Source organism: Embiotoca jacksoni, unplaced genomic scaffold (assembly GCF_022577435.1).
Source record: "Embiotoca jacksoni isolate LCO1_2020_lvr unplaced genomic scaffold, fEmbJac1.0.p SCAF_50, whole genome shotgun sequence".
Taxonomy (NCBI): Eukaryota; Metazoa; Chordata; class Actinopteri; family Embiotocidae; genus Embiotoca; species Embiotoca jacksoni.
The window spans coordinates 1,547,561-1,562,172 of NW_027185404.1; the positions used below are offsets into that span (position 1 = coordinate 1,547,561).

General features: G+C 40.9%; 1 protein-coding gene across 1 annotated transcript; it reads right to left on the reverse strand.

The window, feature by feature from the left end:
• Positions 1-12,467: 12,467 nt before the first annotated feature.
• LOC138211873 (endogenous retrovirus group PABLB member 1 Env polyprotein-like) lies at positions 12,468-13,830 on the reverse strand. The gene has a single exon (XM_069172035.1). The coding sequence runs from the start codon at positions 13,791-13,793 to the stop codon at positions 12,492-12,494; it is 1,302 nt and encodes a 433-aa protein (XP_069028136.1). The 5' UTR covers positions 13,794-13,830; the 3' UTR covers positions 12,468-12,491.
• Positions 13,831-14,612: the final 782 nt, after the last annotated feature.

Below are 14,612 nucleotides of genomic sequence, written 5' to 3' on the forward strand. Positions count from 1 at the left end.
TCAATACAACTTTCTACAATACGAGTGTTTCAATGGCAATGATTCCTTTTTTCAGTTTCAAGTTTTGTTTTTTAATGTCAACCTTTGTCACTATGCCAGCCCCGTAGGATAGCTGCATGTGAAAAGCTCAATTAGCTTGTCACCTAACAAATTAAAAAAACGGAGGTAAATCTGTGTCGCCAACAAAGCAGGCGACCTTGTTTGGAAAATTAAAAATGGATCTTTACTGTTAATGACAAGTGAAACTGTACCATAAAACATTCTAAATGACCTCCAGACATGGTTTTACTGCGACTGTTTTCTTTCTATTGTGGAACCAAAGGCTTATCAGATTTTTTTTTTTGCTGATCCGTTACTTTGTCCACACAGTCTAACTCTCCAGTCATCCGTTATAAAAGAAGCCAACCATTATTTAGATGACACAAAGCAATGCTTTCTGTATTCCAACTCTCACTCACATTTCAACCTTTAACTTCCTGCGATAACTCACCTGTTGAAAGATTTCAGAATGAGACTAATGTTTTGGGTTACGTTGTGTTGTTCATCTATTATATTAAGAATCTGAGTCTGACAGGTAAAAAAAAAAAAAACAGCTCTTTTAGTATTATGTAGGAGTATGTTTTGCAGATTCTGGCCAAAGAGCTTTATATCAAAACTGGATCTATTTTATTAGTTGTTGTCTCCATCAGTCTCTTACACCCAAAATGATGAGAAAATAGAGTCCAGGTTCAAAAACTCTTCCGTTTAATGTGGTGGACTCTCCACATTAACGCACTAAGTGAGAGTGTGTGGTGAATTTGCTGTATGTGTTGGGATGGAATGGATTCTGTATTTTAGTCCTTTAACTTGTGGCGAGCAGGTGAACTAAGACCCTCCTATTGGTTGCTTCATATTTTCCACAGGACGCCGTTCTCTGCACCCTGAACACTCCTACTTTTTACTGGTTGCGTATCGCTAATGCTTATAATATTTTTGACCTCGTGATTGGACCGTTCCTGAAGCTGCCTCTTACATGCACACCCACCATTAACTGTGTGGCTGAGTTTCATTCCACCCCCTCTACCCTCTCTCCACACACTCTCACTCTGTTTGCACGTTCATGTGGAGGATCTGCCACATTAAGCACCATCCCAAACCAACTAGCGTTAAGTGGGAGTGGGTTACAAAAACCTCCCAGACATCAATGCATGCTTACCTCCCACACTCGGAACAATTGCAGCACCTGTTTTGTTTCTGGGATGGAGGAAACTCCACTCACCTTCAAATATGACTTCTGTGTGTTTATTTCAGGTGAGTAAAAATTCAATGAAATGGCTTTTGCAAAAGTTTTGCAAGAATAGGAAAAGAGAGTTGTGACTTTGCTGTAGCCACAATACGTACATGGTTGTTAGACTTTAGGTCATTTTACAAAGAATGAAGAATTCATCATGGACAAATGTGTTTCTTGAAATACAATGTTGCATGTAAACACAAGTTACAATCGCCTTATTTCTTCTCTTTAATTCTAGTGACCTGATTTTGATTGTTTTATCAGAATTCTCCTGGAAAGCACTTTTTTAAAAGTATTTTGTAAATAGTTTATTGTCATTATATTATCATTTTTTTTATTGTTGTTGTTATTGTTGTAACAATTGTTAATAAGAAGAAGCAAAAAAAAGGTGGGAATGGAAACATTTCTATATTGCTTTTATTTAAGTTGTAAATAGCTGAATGCTGTAGAAAATGGAGCAGACACAATTATGTGAGGATCTCTGTCTGCCCCTGTGCTCTTTCCCTTTTGTTTCCCCCGACCTCTTTTCATTCCCCTGTTTGTTTTTGCCTTCCACATGCTCTGTGTTTCGGTCTGTGTCTGGAGGGTGTGGTTTTCTCCACTGCCTGCCACCAGAAACATCACAATAATTATCACCACCTGCTCAGCTTGGACAGCTGTACCTGATGCCACTAATCAGCGCCTGGCTGTATATCTACCCCGGTCCTGCACTCAGCTCGCCTGGAGTTTTCGACCCTCGTTACACTGTCCGGTTCTGACCTCTCTTTTTTTGTCTACCTGCTCAGTTACCTGCCAGTGTGCCAACCGGCCAGGTATTGTCCAAGCCGCTCCTCCAGAGCTTGACAGCACCAACTCTTCCCGAAGTGGGAGACTGACCACTCCCCCTGAAGTGGACTCTGAACCCTCTGGCTGGAGACTCATCCCCAGTCTCTCAGCCTCCTGCCCCACTCAGAGGAGACCATGGACCTTTGAGCTTATTCTCCAACCACCTCATGTAACAATAAAGACCAGTTTCTGCATTCTATCTGTCTCTGTGGTTGCTATTGGGTCCATATCCTGCACAGGGGATGGATAGCATCCAATCTTAATACATCCGTGGGGTAGGCAGAAGACTGGTGCTGGCACCAATCACTGTGTTTAAATGTGGGAAGGTTAAGGTTGGAGTTAGGGACCAGTCTGCCACAGATGCAGAGAAAGGTGAGGGCTTCTCAAAGCTTGCCATTTTATTATTACCCTATTCCTTACTTAAGAGAACCTCCACAGCTGTGTGTGACTTCACACAAAGATACGCTCTGTGTGTGTGTGTGTGTGTGTGTGTGTGTGTGTGTGTGTGTGTGTATTACTGGCACTGAAAGACAGATTATAAATATTTAAGGAAAATAAAGAAAATGTTGTTATTTATTAGTGCAACATTCTAAGAATAATGTTCCTCAACGTAAAACTACAAAGAATTAGTGGATTTCATCGTCTACGGTTCATAATATCATTAAAAGATTCAGAGAATCTGGAGAAATCTCTGAACACAAGGGACAAGGCTGGAAACCAATATTGGATGGTGGTGATCTTCGGGCCCTCAGGCAGCACTGCATTAAAAACACACTATTCTGGAGTGGAAATCACTGCATGGGCTCAGGAACACTTGTGAAAACCATCATCTGTGAACACAGTTCATCGCTGCATCCACAAATGCAGGTTAAAACTCTCCAAAGAAGAAACCAGATAGAAATACAGTTTCTCAGTTTCAACATTTGCTTATCACATAAAGATCTGGACCTGCTGATTTGGACCTGTTTGTTAGAGGATCTCATCCACCGTCCTCCTCTTTTATTTGCCAACGTTTTATTATTAAACATTTTTTTCATCTTTTTGTTTTTCCCACATTATTGACTTTCTTGCTGATAATCTCCTACATAGTGTTTTGTTCTTATAAAATGTATATTTCTTAATTTCAATGGGATCAGATTTCCTTTTCCTTTTGCGGTCCCTCTGTTCTTCATGGCTGGAATCACTTTAACACACAAACCCATATTTATTTGCACCTGATTTCAATGATGCAATTACTCAGTAAATCACCCGCAAAACAGGTGCAAAATAATTTGCTAACTTTTGGAAGGAACACGCAATTTAGTACCCGTTATTTGAGATCTTAGTAAATCAGGCCCTAACAGCCCAGACAAACGTAGTTACCTTTTCCAAATAACACCCCTGCCGGCTCCCTCTCTGTGTCTCTACGTGATAGAGTCAGATCTTTTCTGAGGGTTTAATGATGGTTTAGGGTGAGCAGAGCAGCATCTTCTTCTAACAGCGGGCAGCTCTGAAGACACAAACGCCTATAATTAGAAGTTTAAACACGGCCATCATTTACTCTGCATCTGATGTCTCTGTCTTCCTCCTTTTAAAATGCTTTCTAGCTGTCGCCACAGACACTGAAAATGATCCACTCATTTGTAGTTTCTAAATAATCAATTATTTTCTTTATCAGACCCTAAACTGAATTTAAAAGTATGGCAAAGACATTTACATTGTGCACTACTGGATTTTATTTTGAGCCAAATTTTCCTGATTGTGTAAAAGAGGAAAGAAGAAGAGGGCATGGTTGTTGGAGCACAGCTGCCACAGCTCTATGTCAAGCTCTCACACTGACAGATTGTCTTTCTTTAGCCTTAGTTAAATGGATAAAAGCAACACTCTTGAGAGTCTCAAAGGGGCATTATCGGATTCTTCTGGAGAAAAGGGGAACAATTAAGATAACAGTAAAGATCAAGAAGCCTATATTAAAACTTCAAAATGAATGAATATATAGGTGAATAAAGGTATATTTTAATGAACAGTGTTTGTAGAATGATAAGGAATGTCTGAAACACCCTCCCTCCACACCTTCATCATTAAGTTGGACCAACACCTCTCTAAAACACCTCCACAACAAAAAGTGAACAGTCCACCTTCATGAAAAGAGGATTTATTACAGCAGTGTTGGATTACGTTTTGCTCATTACCACAACCCCCTGGATGCTTCCCAGCGCTGATGCCACGTTGCAGGTACTTCCTCATGTGCCATTTGATTAATAGATTAATTCCAAAGTAACATGGTCTTATTCATTGTTTTCTCTGGTGGGACTCAATGGCAGAAGCGTTGATTAATGGAATTGAGTGTGGAAATGGTAATCTGCACTTTTGAAATTCATGACCTACTTTATGTACTTAAAAGAAGAAAAAAAACACAAAAAAAACCCCTCTCTCTTTGGCTGAGTCTTTCTCAGATAATATCTGCGGTAACAGACTACTATGCATAGAAGCCGCAGCATAAACTCCCCTGGGCCAATTTGTTTATATCTGCAATAAAGTGCTCGTGTCACATTAAACATGGTAGACTGGAGACAGGGGAGAATATATTTAGTGCGGATCCTTCAGTGTTCCCGGGCCCAGCTGTGGTTTCTCTTCATGCATTCAACACTAATGAATTGGTCCAATTAGGGGACCAATTAACGACACCAAGAGCAATGCTATCAGCTTTATGAGAATGTGCAAGGTTGTTGAGGTGGTGTCCCACTAACAATGTGGGCTTCATTGACAATTGGAATACTTTCTGGGGAAAACCTGGTCTGATCCGGAGAGACGGCATCCATCCTACTTTGGATGGTGCAGCTCTTCTTTCTAGAAACATGGCCGTGTCTCTTAACAGCCCTAAAACCTGACATCAAGGGTTGAGGCCAGGACGCAGCTCTTACAGCTCCTCTGCAGCTTCTTTAGAGCTGTCACTCACCCAAAACCTTCAACATCCTATAGAGGTTGTGTCCCAGACCACCTATATTTAAAAAACTCAAGAAAAGATGTATCAATAGAAATTTAATCAAAATTGATCCTACCAAATTAATGGATCAAAAAAATCTGACAATTAAAAGCACACTATTAAATATCAGATCTCTCTGGTCTAAATCTCTGTTAGTAAATGACTTGATAACTGATCATCAGATTGATTTACTCTGTCTCACAGAGACCTGGCTGCAACAGGAAGAATATGTTAGGATTAATGAAGCAACTCCTCCCGGTCATATTAATTATCATATTCCCAGAGATTTAGGCCGAGGAGGAGGAGGAGGAGGAGGAAGATGAAGAGGAGGAGGAGGAGGAGGAGTGGCAGCAATCTTCCACTCAAGTTTATCAATTAATCCAAGACCGAAACTTAGTTGTAAATCATTTGAGAGTCTGACTCTTAGTCTCTCACCCAAACTGGAAAGCAGAGAAATGGATTGTATTGTTGTTGTTTATCTCCCACCTGGTCCTTATTCAGAGTTTCTAACTGAATTCTGACTTTTGATCAGATTTAGTGCTGAGTTCAGATAAAGTTATGATAGTGGGAGACTTTAATATTCATGTTGACGTGGACAACGACAGCCTCAGTTCTACTTTCAGCTCATTATTAGATTCTATAGGCTTTTCTCAGAATGTAAATAAACCCCGTCACCGTGGTAACCACACCCTCAATCTGGTTATGTCGTACGGCATGGAAACTGAAAATTTAATTGTATTTCCTTCAAACCCTGTTTTGTCGGACCACTTCTTATTAACATTTGAAGTTACAATAATGGACTACACAGCATGTGGGAATAAATCCCACTACAGTAGATGTCTGTCAGATGATGCCGTGGCCAAGTTTAAGGAAGCAGTTACATGCTTATCCTCTTCGATGCCGTGTGTTAAAGCAGTGGAAGACATCTACGTTGATCTTAGTCCCACACAAGTGGATCATCTGGTAGAAAACACTGCAGTATCTCTGCTACAACTCTAGATGATGTCGCCCCTCTGAAGAAGAGAGTCATGAACCAGAGGAAGTTGTCTCCATGGTACAACTCAGAACTACGCTCTGCTAGGCAGCGACGAGAAAGATGGAAAGGAAATGGAGTTCCACTAATTTAGAAGAATTTCACCTGCCTGGAAGGATAGTCTAATATTATGTAAGAAAGCTCTTCGTAAGGCCAGGACTTTGTATTAATTCAATTCAATTCAATTTTATTTTATTTATATAGCGCCAAATCACAACATGGGCTATTTCATGGCACTTAACACGTTAAAGTACTTACAGCAAGACTTTAGAACATTATACAGAGAAACCCAACAATTCCCACATAAGCTAGGAGGGGGAAAAAAAACTCATTTTAAGTGAGAAAAACCTCCAACAGAGGGAAGAAAAACTCCGTTTAACAGGAAGAAACCTCCGACAGAACCAGGATCAGAGGTGGGCGGAGCATCTGTTAACAGAACCAGGATCAGAGGTGGGCGGAGCATCTGCTTCAACCGGTTGGGGTGAGAGGAGAGCAGAGAGAGAAAAGGACAGCATAGAGATAGAAGAGAAGTACTGTTGGTGGAGATGACAAGCGCAGAGCAGAGACATGCAGCTCCATGACGGGACATCTGGAAAAGAAAGAAGAGAAACTACGTGAGCGAAGGAACTGAATGGAGACAACAGACAATAAGAAGAAACTATGGGAGAGAAGAAGATGGTGAGGTATGAGTCAGTTAAAGAGTAGGAGGAAAGAAAAGAAGCTCAGCATGTAACGAGGTCCCCCAGCAGCCTCGGCCTATAACAGCATAACTAAGGGTTGGTTCAGGTCTACCTGAGCCAGCCCTAACTATAGGCTTTATCGAAAAGGAACGTTTTGAGTCTAATCTTAAAGCTAGAGAGGGTTTCTGCCCCTCCAACACAAACTGGGAGCTGGTTCCACAGGGGAGGAGCCTGAAAACTGAAGCTCCGCCTCCCATTCTACTTCTGTAAACTCTAGGAACCACAAGTAGACCAGCGTACTGGGAGAGAAGTGCTCTGCTAGGATTATATGGTTCTATAAGATCTCTAAGATATGATGGAGCCTGGTCATGTAGAACTTTGTAAGTCATCAAGAGAATTTTAAATTCTATTCCTGATTTCACAGGAAGTCAGTGAAGAGAAGATAAAACTGGAGAAATATGATCTATCTTGCTAAATCCTGTCAGTACTCTTGCTGCAGCATTTTGGATCAGCTGCAGGTTTTTAATGAGTAATTTGGACATCCTAACAACAAGGAATTACAATAATCTAGTCTAGAAGTAACAAACGCATGAATGAGTTTTTCTGCGTCACGCTGAGGAAGGATTTTCCTGATTTTATTAATATTACGTTGATGAAAGAAGGCAGTTCTGGAGATTTGCTTTATATGGTGGCTAAAGGACAAATCCTCATCAAAGATGACTCCAAGGTTCCTCACAGTTTTGCTGGAGGCCAAGACAACGTCATCTAGAGTAACTAAGTGATTACAGAAAGAGTTTCTGAGGTGTTTAGGACCAAGTACAATAACTTCTGTTTTGTCTGAATTTAGAAGCAGGAAGTTTTTGGTCATTCTGGCCTTTATGTCTTTCAGACAGGCTTCACGTTTTACTAACTGATTAGTTTCATCTGGTTTTATAGAAAGATATAGCTGAGTGTCATCTGCATAACAATGGAAGTTGATGCAGTGCTTCCTGATGACATCTCGTAATGGAAGCATGTACAAAGTAAAAAGTATTGGGCCTAACAGTGAGCCTTGTGGAACTCCATAACTAACTCTTGTTTGTCTGGAAGACTCATTGTTGACATGGACAAACTGGAATCTATCTGATAAGTAGGATTTGAACCAGTCTAATGCAGTTCCTTTAATCCTCGTAATGTCCTCTAATCTCTGTAATAAGATTTTATGATCAATCGTATCAAAAGCAGCGCTGAGGCCTAGAAGAACAAGTACAAAGATGAGTCCATTATCTGAGGCTAATAAAAGGTCGTTAGTAACTTTCACCAGAGCTGTTTCTGTGCTATGATGAACTCTAAAGACTGAAAATCTTCAAACAGATCATTCCTTTGTAAATGATCAAAACGTTGATTTGCAACAACATTTTCAAGGATTATAAAAATAAACACCAGGTTGTAAATTGGTCTGTGGTTTCTTAAAACAGCTTATCAAGAGTCTGCTTTTGAAGTAAAGGTTTAATTACAGCCACTTTAAAAGCCTGCGGTACATAGCCGGTTACAATAGATAGGTTGATCTGATCTAATATGGAAGTATGAATTAAAGGGAAGACTTCCTTAAAAAGTTTAGTTGGGATGAGATCTAACAGACAGCTAGAGGATCCAGATGAAGAAATAATTCTAGTTAACTCAGAGAGCTCAACAGGAGAGAAATGTTCCAAGTTTACATCTGGTCCTACAGCTGCTTTCAGGGCTGCTGTGTTTAACATCACATCAATGACAGTAACAGGAAGGGTCTGCCCGATTCTCTCCCTACTAGTAAGAATTTTATTAGTAAAGAAGTTAATGAGGTCATTGCTGCTGAGAGCTGAAGGAATAGAGGGCTCAACAGAACTGGGACTCTTTGTCAGCCTGCTACAGTGCTGAAAAGAAACCTGGGGTTGTTCTTGTTGTCCTCTATTAATGATGAATAATATAAAGTTCTGGCCTTACGAAGAACTTTCTTACATAATATTAGACTATCCTTCCAGGCAGGTGAAATTCTTCTAAATTAGTGGAACTCCATTTCCTTTCCATTTTTCTAGTCGCTGCCCAGCAGAGTGTAATTCTGAGTTGTACCATGGAGACAACTTCCTCTGGTTCATGACTCTCTTCTTCAGAGGGGCGACATCATCTAGAGTTGTAGCAGAGATACTGCAGTGTTTTCTACCAGATGATCCACTTGTGTGGGACTAAGATCAATGTAGATGTCTTCCACTGCTTTAACACACGGCATCGAAGAGGATAAGCATGTAACTGCTTCCTTAAACTTGGCCACGGCATCATCTGACAGACATCTACTGTCGTGGGATTTATTCCCACAGTCTGTGTAGTCCATTATTGTAACTTCAAATGTCAATAAGAAGTGGTCCGACAAAACAAGGTTTGAAGGAAATACAATTACATTTTCAGTTTCCATCCCATATGACAGAACCAGATCGAGGGTGTGGTTACCACGGTGAGTGGGTTGATACTATTCATTATTCAACCCCTGGGTTCTGTTCAGCACTGTAGCAGGCTGACAAAGAGTTACAGTTCTGTTGAGCCCTCTATTCCTTCAGCTCTCAGCAGTAATGACTTCATTAACTTTACCAATAAAATTCTTACTATTAGGGAGCGAATCGGGCAGAGCCTTCCTGTTACTGTCACTGATGTGATGTTCATCATAGCACAGAAACAGCTCTGGTGAAAGTTACTAACGACCTTTTATTAGCCTCAGATAATGGACACGTCTCTGTACTTGTTCTTCTGGACCTTAGTGCTGCTTTTGATACGATTGATCATACGATCTTATTACAGAGATTAGAAGACGAGGATTAAAGGAACTGCATTAGACTGGTTCAAATCCTACTTATCAGATAGATTCCAGTTTGTCCATGTCAACAATGAGTCTTCCAGACAAACAAGAGTTAGTTATGGAGTTCCACAAGGCTCAGTGTTAGGCCCAATACTTTTTACTTTGTACATGCTTCTATTAGAAGATGTCATCAGGAAGCAATGCATACACTTCCATTGTTATGCAGATGACACTCAGCTATATGTTTCTATGAAACTAATCAGTTAGTACAACTTGAAGCCTGTCTAAAAGACATAAAGGCCTGGATGACCAAAAACGTCCTGCTTCTAAATTCAGACAAAACGGAAGTTATTGTACTTGGAACCAGCTCCCAGTTTGTGTTTGAGGGGCAGAAACCCTCTCTAGCTTTAAGATTAGACTCAAAACGTTCCTTTTCGATAAAGCCTATAGTTAGGGCTGGCTCAGGTAGACCTGAACCAACCCTTAGTTATGCTGTTATAGGCCGAGGCTGCTGGGGGACCTCGTTACATGCTGAGCTTCTTTTCTTTCCTCCTACTCTTTAACTGACTCATACCTCACCATCTTTTTCTCTCCCATAGTTTCTTCTTATTATCTGTTGTCTCCATTCAGTTCCTTCGCTCGTGTAGTTTCTCTTCTTTCTTTTCCAGATGTCCCGTCATGGAGCTGCATGTCTCTGCTCTGTGCTTGTCGTCTCCACCAACAGTTCTTCTCTTCTATCTCTATGCTGTCCTTTTCTCTCTCTGCTCTCCTCTCACCCCAACCGGTCGAGGCAGATGCTCCGCCCACCTCTCATTCTGGTTCTGTTAACAGATGCTCCACCCACCTCTGATCCTGGTTCTGTCAGAGGTTTCTTCCTGTTAAGAGGGAGTTTTTTCTTCCCTCTGTTGGAGGTTTTTCTCCCTTAAAGAGGAGTTTTTTTCCCTCCTAGCTTATGTGGGAATTGTTGAATTGTTGGGTTTCTCTGTATAGTATCGTAAAGTCTTGCTGTAAGGACTTTAACGTGTTAAGTGCCATGACATAACCTGTGTTGTGATTTGGCACTATATGAATAAAATTGAATTGAAAATTGAATTAAATATACAGTACCACACTGTTCACACAAATGGGAGCTGGTGATTCTTGGGTATTGACTTGATTTAAGAGAATATTTCAACCTTAAACCAGCTCTGGGCAACTTGTCATTTCTAGAGCTTCAGAACATCAGAGAGTGTTTGAATGTGGAGAAGCTAAATATACAGTAATCCGGTGTGATGACATAGTAAACTTTAGACAGCACTGTTTGCCGGCTCGGCAGGTTTGTACACAAAGCAAAACCAACTGAGGTGTAGAGTCTTGCAGCTTTCTTTGAGTGCATCGTTCTTTGAGTGCAGCTTCCACTCAATGCTCCTGAGAAAATATTTCACTATGAAAGCCACTGTGTAAAAAATATGACATAATTTTATCATCTTTTGTTTTTTGCTGATGGTATAGGATTTGTTTGCAGAAAAAATAGAGTCCAGTGAAAGTTTGCTCACATTGCATGCCATTACTCCTGTGGCTTCTCTCTCCCTGTATTTTTCTGCAGGTAACTCTGGATCTGCATGTTTCTGCTCTGTGTTGACCTGTCACACCAATTGGCCTAGAATATATTGTTTATTATTCTCTTTCTGCTCTCCCCTCCTTACAGCTACTTGAAGCAGATGTCCACCCACCTCAGAGTCTGGTTCCTTCCTGTTAAGGCACCATTTTCTTCTAACTATCACCAAGTTGTTGTTCAAGGGAGGATTGTTGGTTTTCCCTCTTCATTTTGTGATATCGTTACCTTTTTTTGTAACGTGTTCGGCGATGACTTATGCTGTGATTTGGGGAATGTTCGGAACATTTTTCATCAAGCAACACAATGAGGTTTACTTTTTTTTCCCCCTGTAACTTACTGTATGTTTTGTGGTTCATTAAGTTCCAGTATAAGCAGGTCAAACTGTTATGACCAAACATCTAAAAAGTAAAGACATTTTGGTACTTGGTGTTTAGAGCTAGTAACTAAATGTAATCATAAACCAACAGGCTAAATTCAGATAGTGAACATGATACATTATATTGATATTAAACCTGCTTAACATCTCAATCATGCATTGTCAACAGTAGCACCCCTGATGTTTGAGCATTTAGCTCGATGTACTGCTGCATTGGATCTTCTGGCTTCATGTCCAGTACTGAGAACAGGAAAGTGGAAATAGTGGTCAATTCAAGAGGAACAGGTTTAGTTTTACCTTCATAGGGGAAATTTGTTGCTGATGTCTGTTAGGTTCAGAACCGTAACATAGCGCTGATAGGATAAGAATCAAACCCACAGTCAGACAAAAACAAAGCTTGACACGATATCTGAGTTTTACTTGCAGCAAGGGAAGTCCGTGCAGGGTCTTAGAGTTGTAAGCTCTTCACCTGGCATCAGCCAACTCCGAATCAGACTTCCCTCTTTGCTCCTTTTATTGTATACATGGGGTTACAAAACATCACGTGATTATATTCCTATAAGTATGTGCACATGTTGTATAACTTGAGTGCATAGGGGTTCAATGCTCTTCATACCTTATGGGTATGTTTTCTTTTAACCTATGTGCTCTACTAAATTAAAGCCAGTTCCTCCTCCTCCGGGATGATGTGTGCTGTCAGAAAGGAATTCGTTATCTATGCATGTAGTAGTGACCTTTCAACTGCTACCTACATAGACCAAAGGAAACTTTTGCACACATGGTAGTACTTAATTTACACACTGACAATGAGTTACTGTTTTTCCTAACATTCCCTCCTGTTTGTCATTTTGTAAATTCCTTAGATCATTGTGACATCAACATAACATCACTTGTTTTCATATTTTCAATGTATGCATCATTTTAGACCTTGGAATCATTTCACTCATTTTCAGGGGGATCTCGTTCATATTGCTGTAGGAGCATATAATTAAAGAATGTGTTTGCCACCATCTTCTGCATCATCATCCGTAGACAAGGAATAACACAACTTATGAGTACACAGAATATTATCAACACCATGAGTACAGGCATGAATATCTTCAGTAACATATGCCACCATGGGCCTGTAGTCAACCAGGAATATATATCCCAGCTCCCTATACCAGGGTGGTCTTTGGTCATAACAGATTGCATTTGTTTCAGGACATTCATGGCTTTGGATATGTTGGTGTTAACCTCGTCAGGGATGTATGTACAACATGTAGTTCCTATTTTCACACAGACACCTCCCTCAGATGCAGTCAGGAGGTCCAATACCATCCTGTTCTGGAGCACCATGAGGCGGAGTGCCTTGATTTCTCGGTTTTGGCCTTCATTTACTTTTATAGACGCATTTGCCCACACTTGGAATCTATAGTCAACAGTCTCCAAGCGTAGCATCACTTTACCTACCCCTAACTGTGGGAAGAAAGCTAGGATTACTTTTGATGCGTCAGTCCAGAGTTTATGTTCTTTTGGTACGTCAGTTCCCCATATACCGTCATGAGGCTTAATTCCATTCTCAGTCATCCACTGGTCAGTTGATCGTTTACGACGAACATTATTTACTGAGGTTTGTTCTTTGTCTACAATGAACGTGTGGTCTGTTACAAATATTGGGGTACATACTCCAATCCAATTAACAGGTAAGGTAATATATGCATTAGTGCCACACAGCCACCAGCCTCCTTGTACTAAATAAGTACCATTGGATGGCCTTTTCTGGTGCACAGGTGCCCCTTGCCAGTCGCCATAATACGTATGTTGACATTGTTTGCTGGAATTTCCTAAGAAGACGGTGCCCTTTGTTTGCTCAAAACACAGGGGAAATGTCGGGTTATCTTTCAGGAATACCTTCTGAGGAACAACAGGGCCTGTACTAGTACGGTTAAAATTCACCCAGAACATGGTGTCACATGTCCCATTCTTAAGTCCAGTGAACTCAAGCCATCCGGACTCACCTTCCTTTACCAGGGTGACATTGATGATTATGTCTTCATGTTGGTACCCCACCCCAGCGAAACTGGAAAAGCATTTAGCTTCTGTCCAGTTCATAGGTTTTGCATGTAAGGTCACTTGTGTAGATGAGTGTGGCATGTGGGAACATACGAAACAATCACTTTTATTATACGACCTGACGAGGGCCTTTACATAGCTGTACCACATGTTGGTATCCCACGAATGTTTTGGGTTTTCGTCCATCCATGTCCATTTGTCTGGTTGCTGATCGGTCCATCTTTTCCTTCGTATCGTGCCTTCGTCATCTTGGCGGAGTGACAGGAGGCAGAGTCCTGTAAAAGTTGTTACCACAAGGGGGAGGACCCACCTGCATGCCATTGTTGACAGGATACTATGGGCGCGGATCAGTTGTTTTCTTCACTGGGTTGAGACCAGGGAGCCTAGAGCTACACCCACCCTTTGTAACCAGACTTCCACCGTTACCCGCTGTTGGCAGCAGTCAAGGGGGTCACTCTCTTGCAGTGGCTCAAATGTATCCAGGTGCCTCTCTCCGCGATCTTTATGGCCGTTGGTGTGGTCAGGAGGACTTGGTATGGTCCAGTCCAGCGGGGGTTGGACCAACACTTCCTTTTGATGACCTTTATCAGCACCCAATCACCGGCTTTGACTGGATTTTCCTGTGGGGACACAACGTGGTCTGGCAGATTATTTGCACTCATTATTTCTTTTCCTTTCATCATTTTACACATCCAATCAGTTAATGTGTTTTCTTCTTGTTCTTTTTTTTCATCGTCATAAAATAATGGTAATTTGAACGGTCTACCATTTACTATTTCAAATGGAGTTAGTCCATTTTCAGTTGGGGTTATTCTCATGTACATTTTTACCAGATCTATACATTCTGGCCAGGTTCTTCCTGTTTGCTCCATAGTTTTTCGTAGCCTTAATTTCACCGTACCGTTTGCTCTTTCCACTAACCCTGCACTTTGTGGATGGTACGAGCAATGATTTTTTAATGTTATTCCTAAGTGTTGCGCTAGGTATGTTATCACATCATTTACA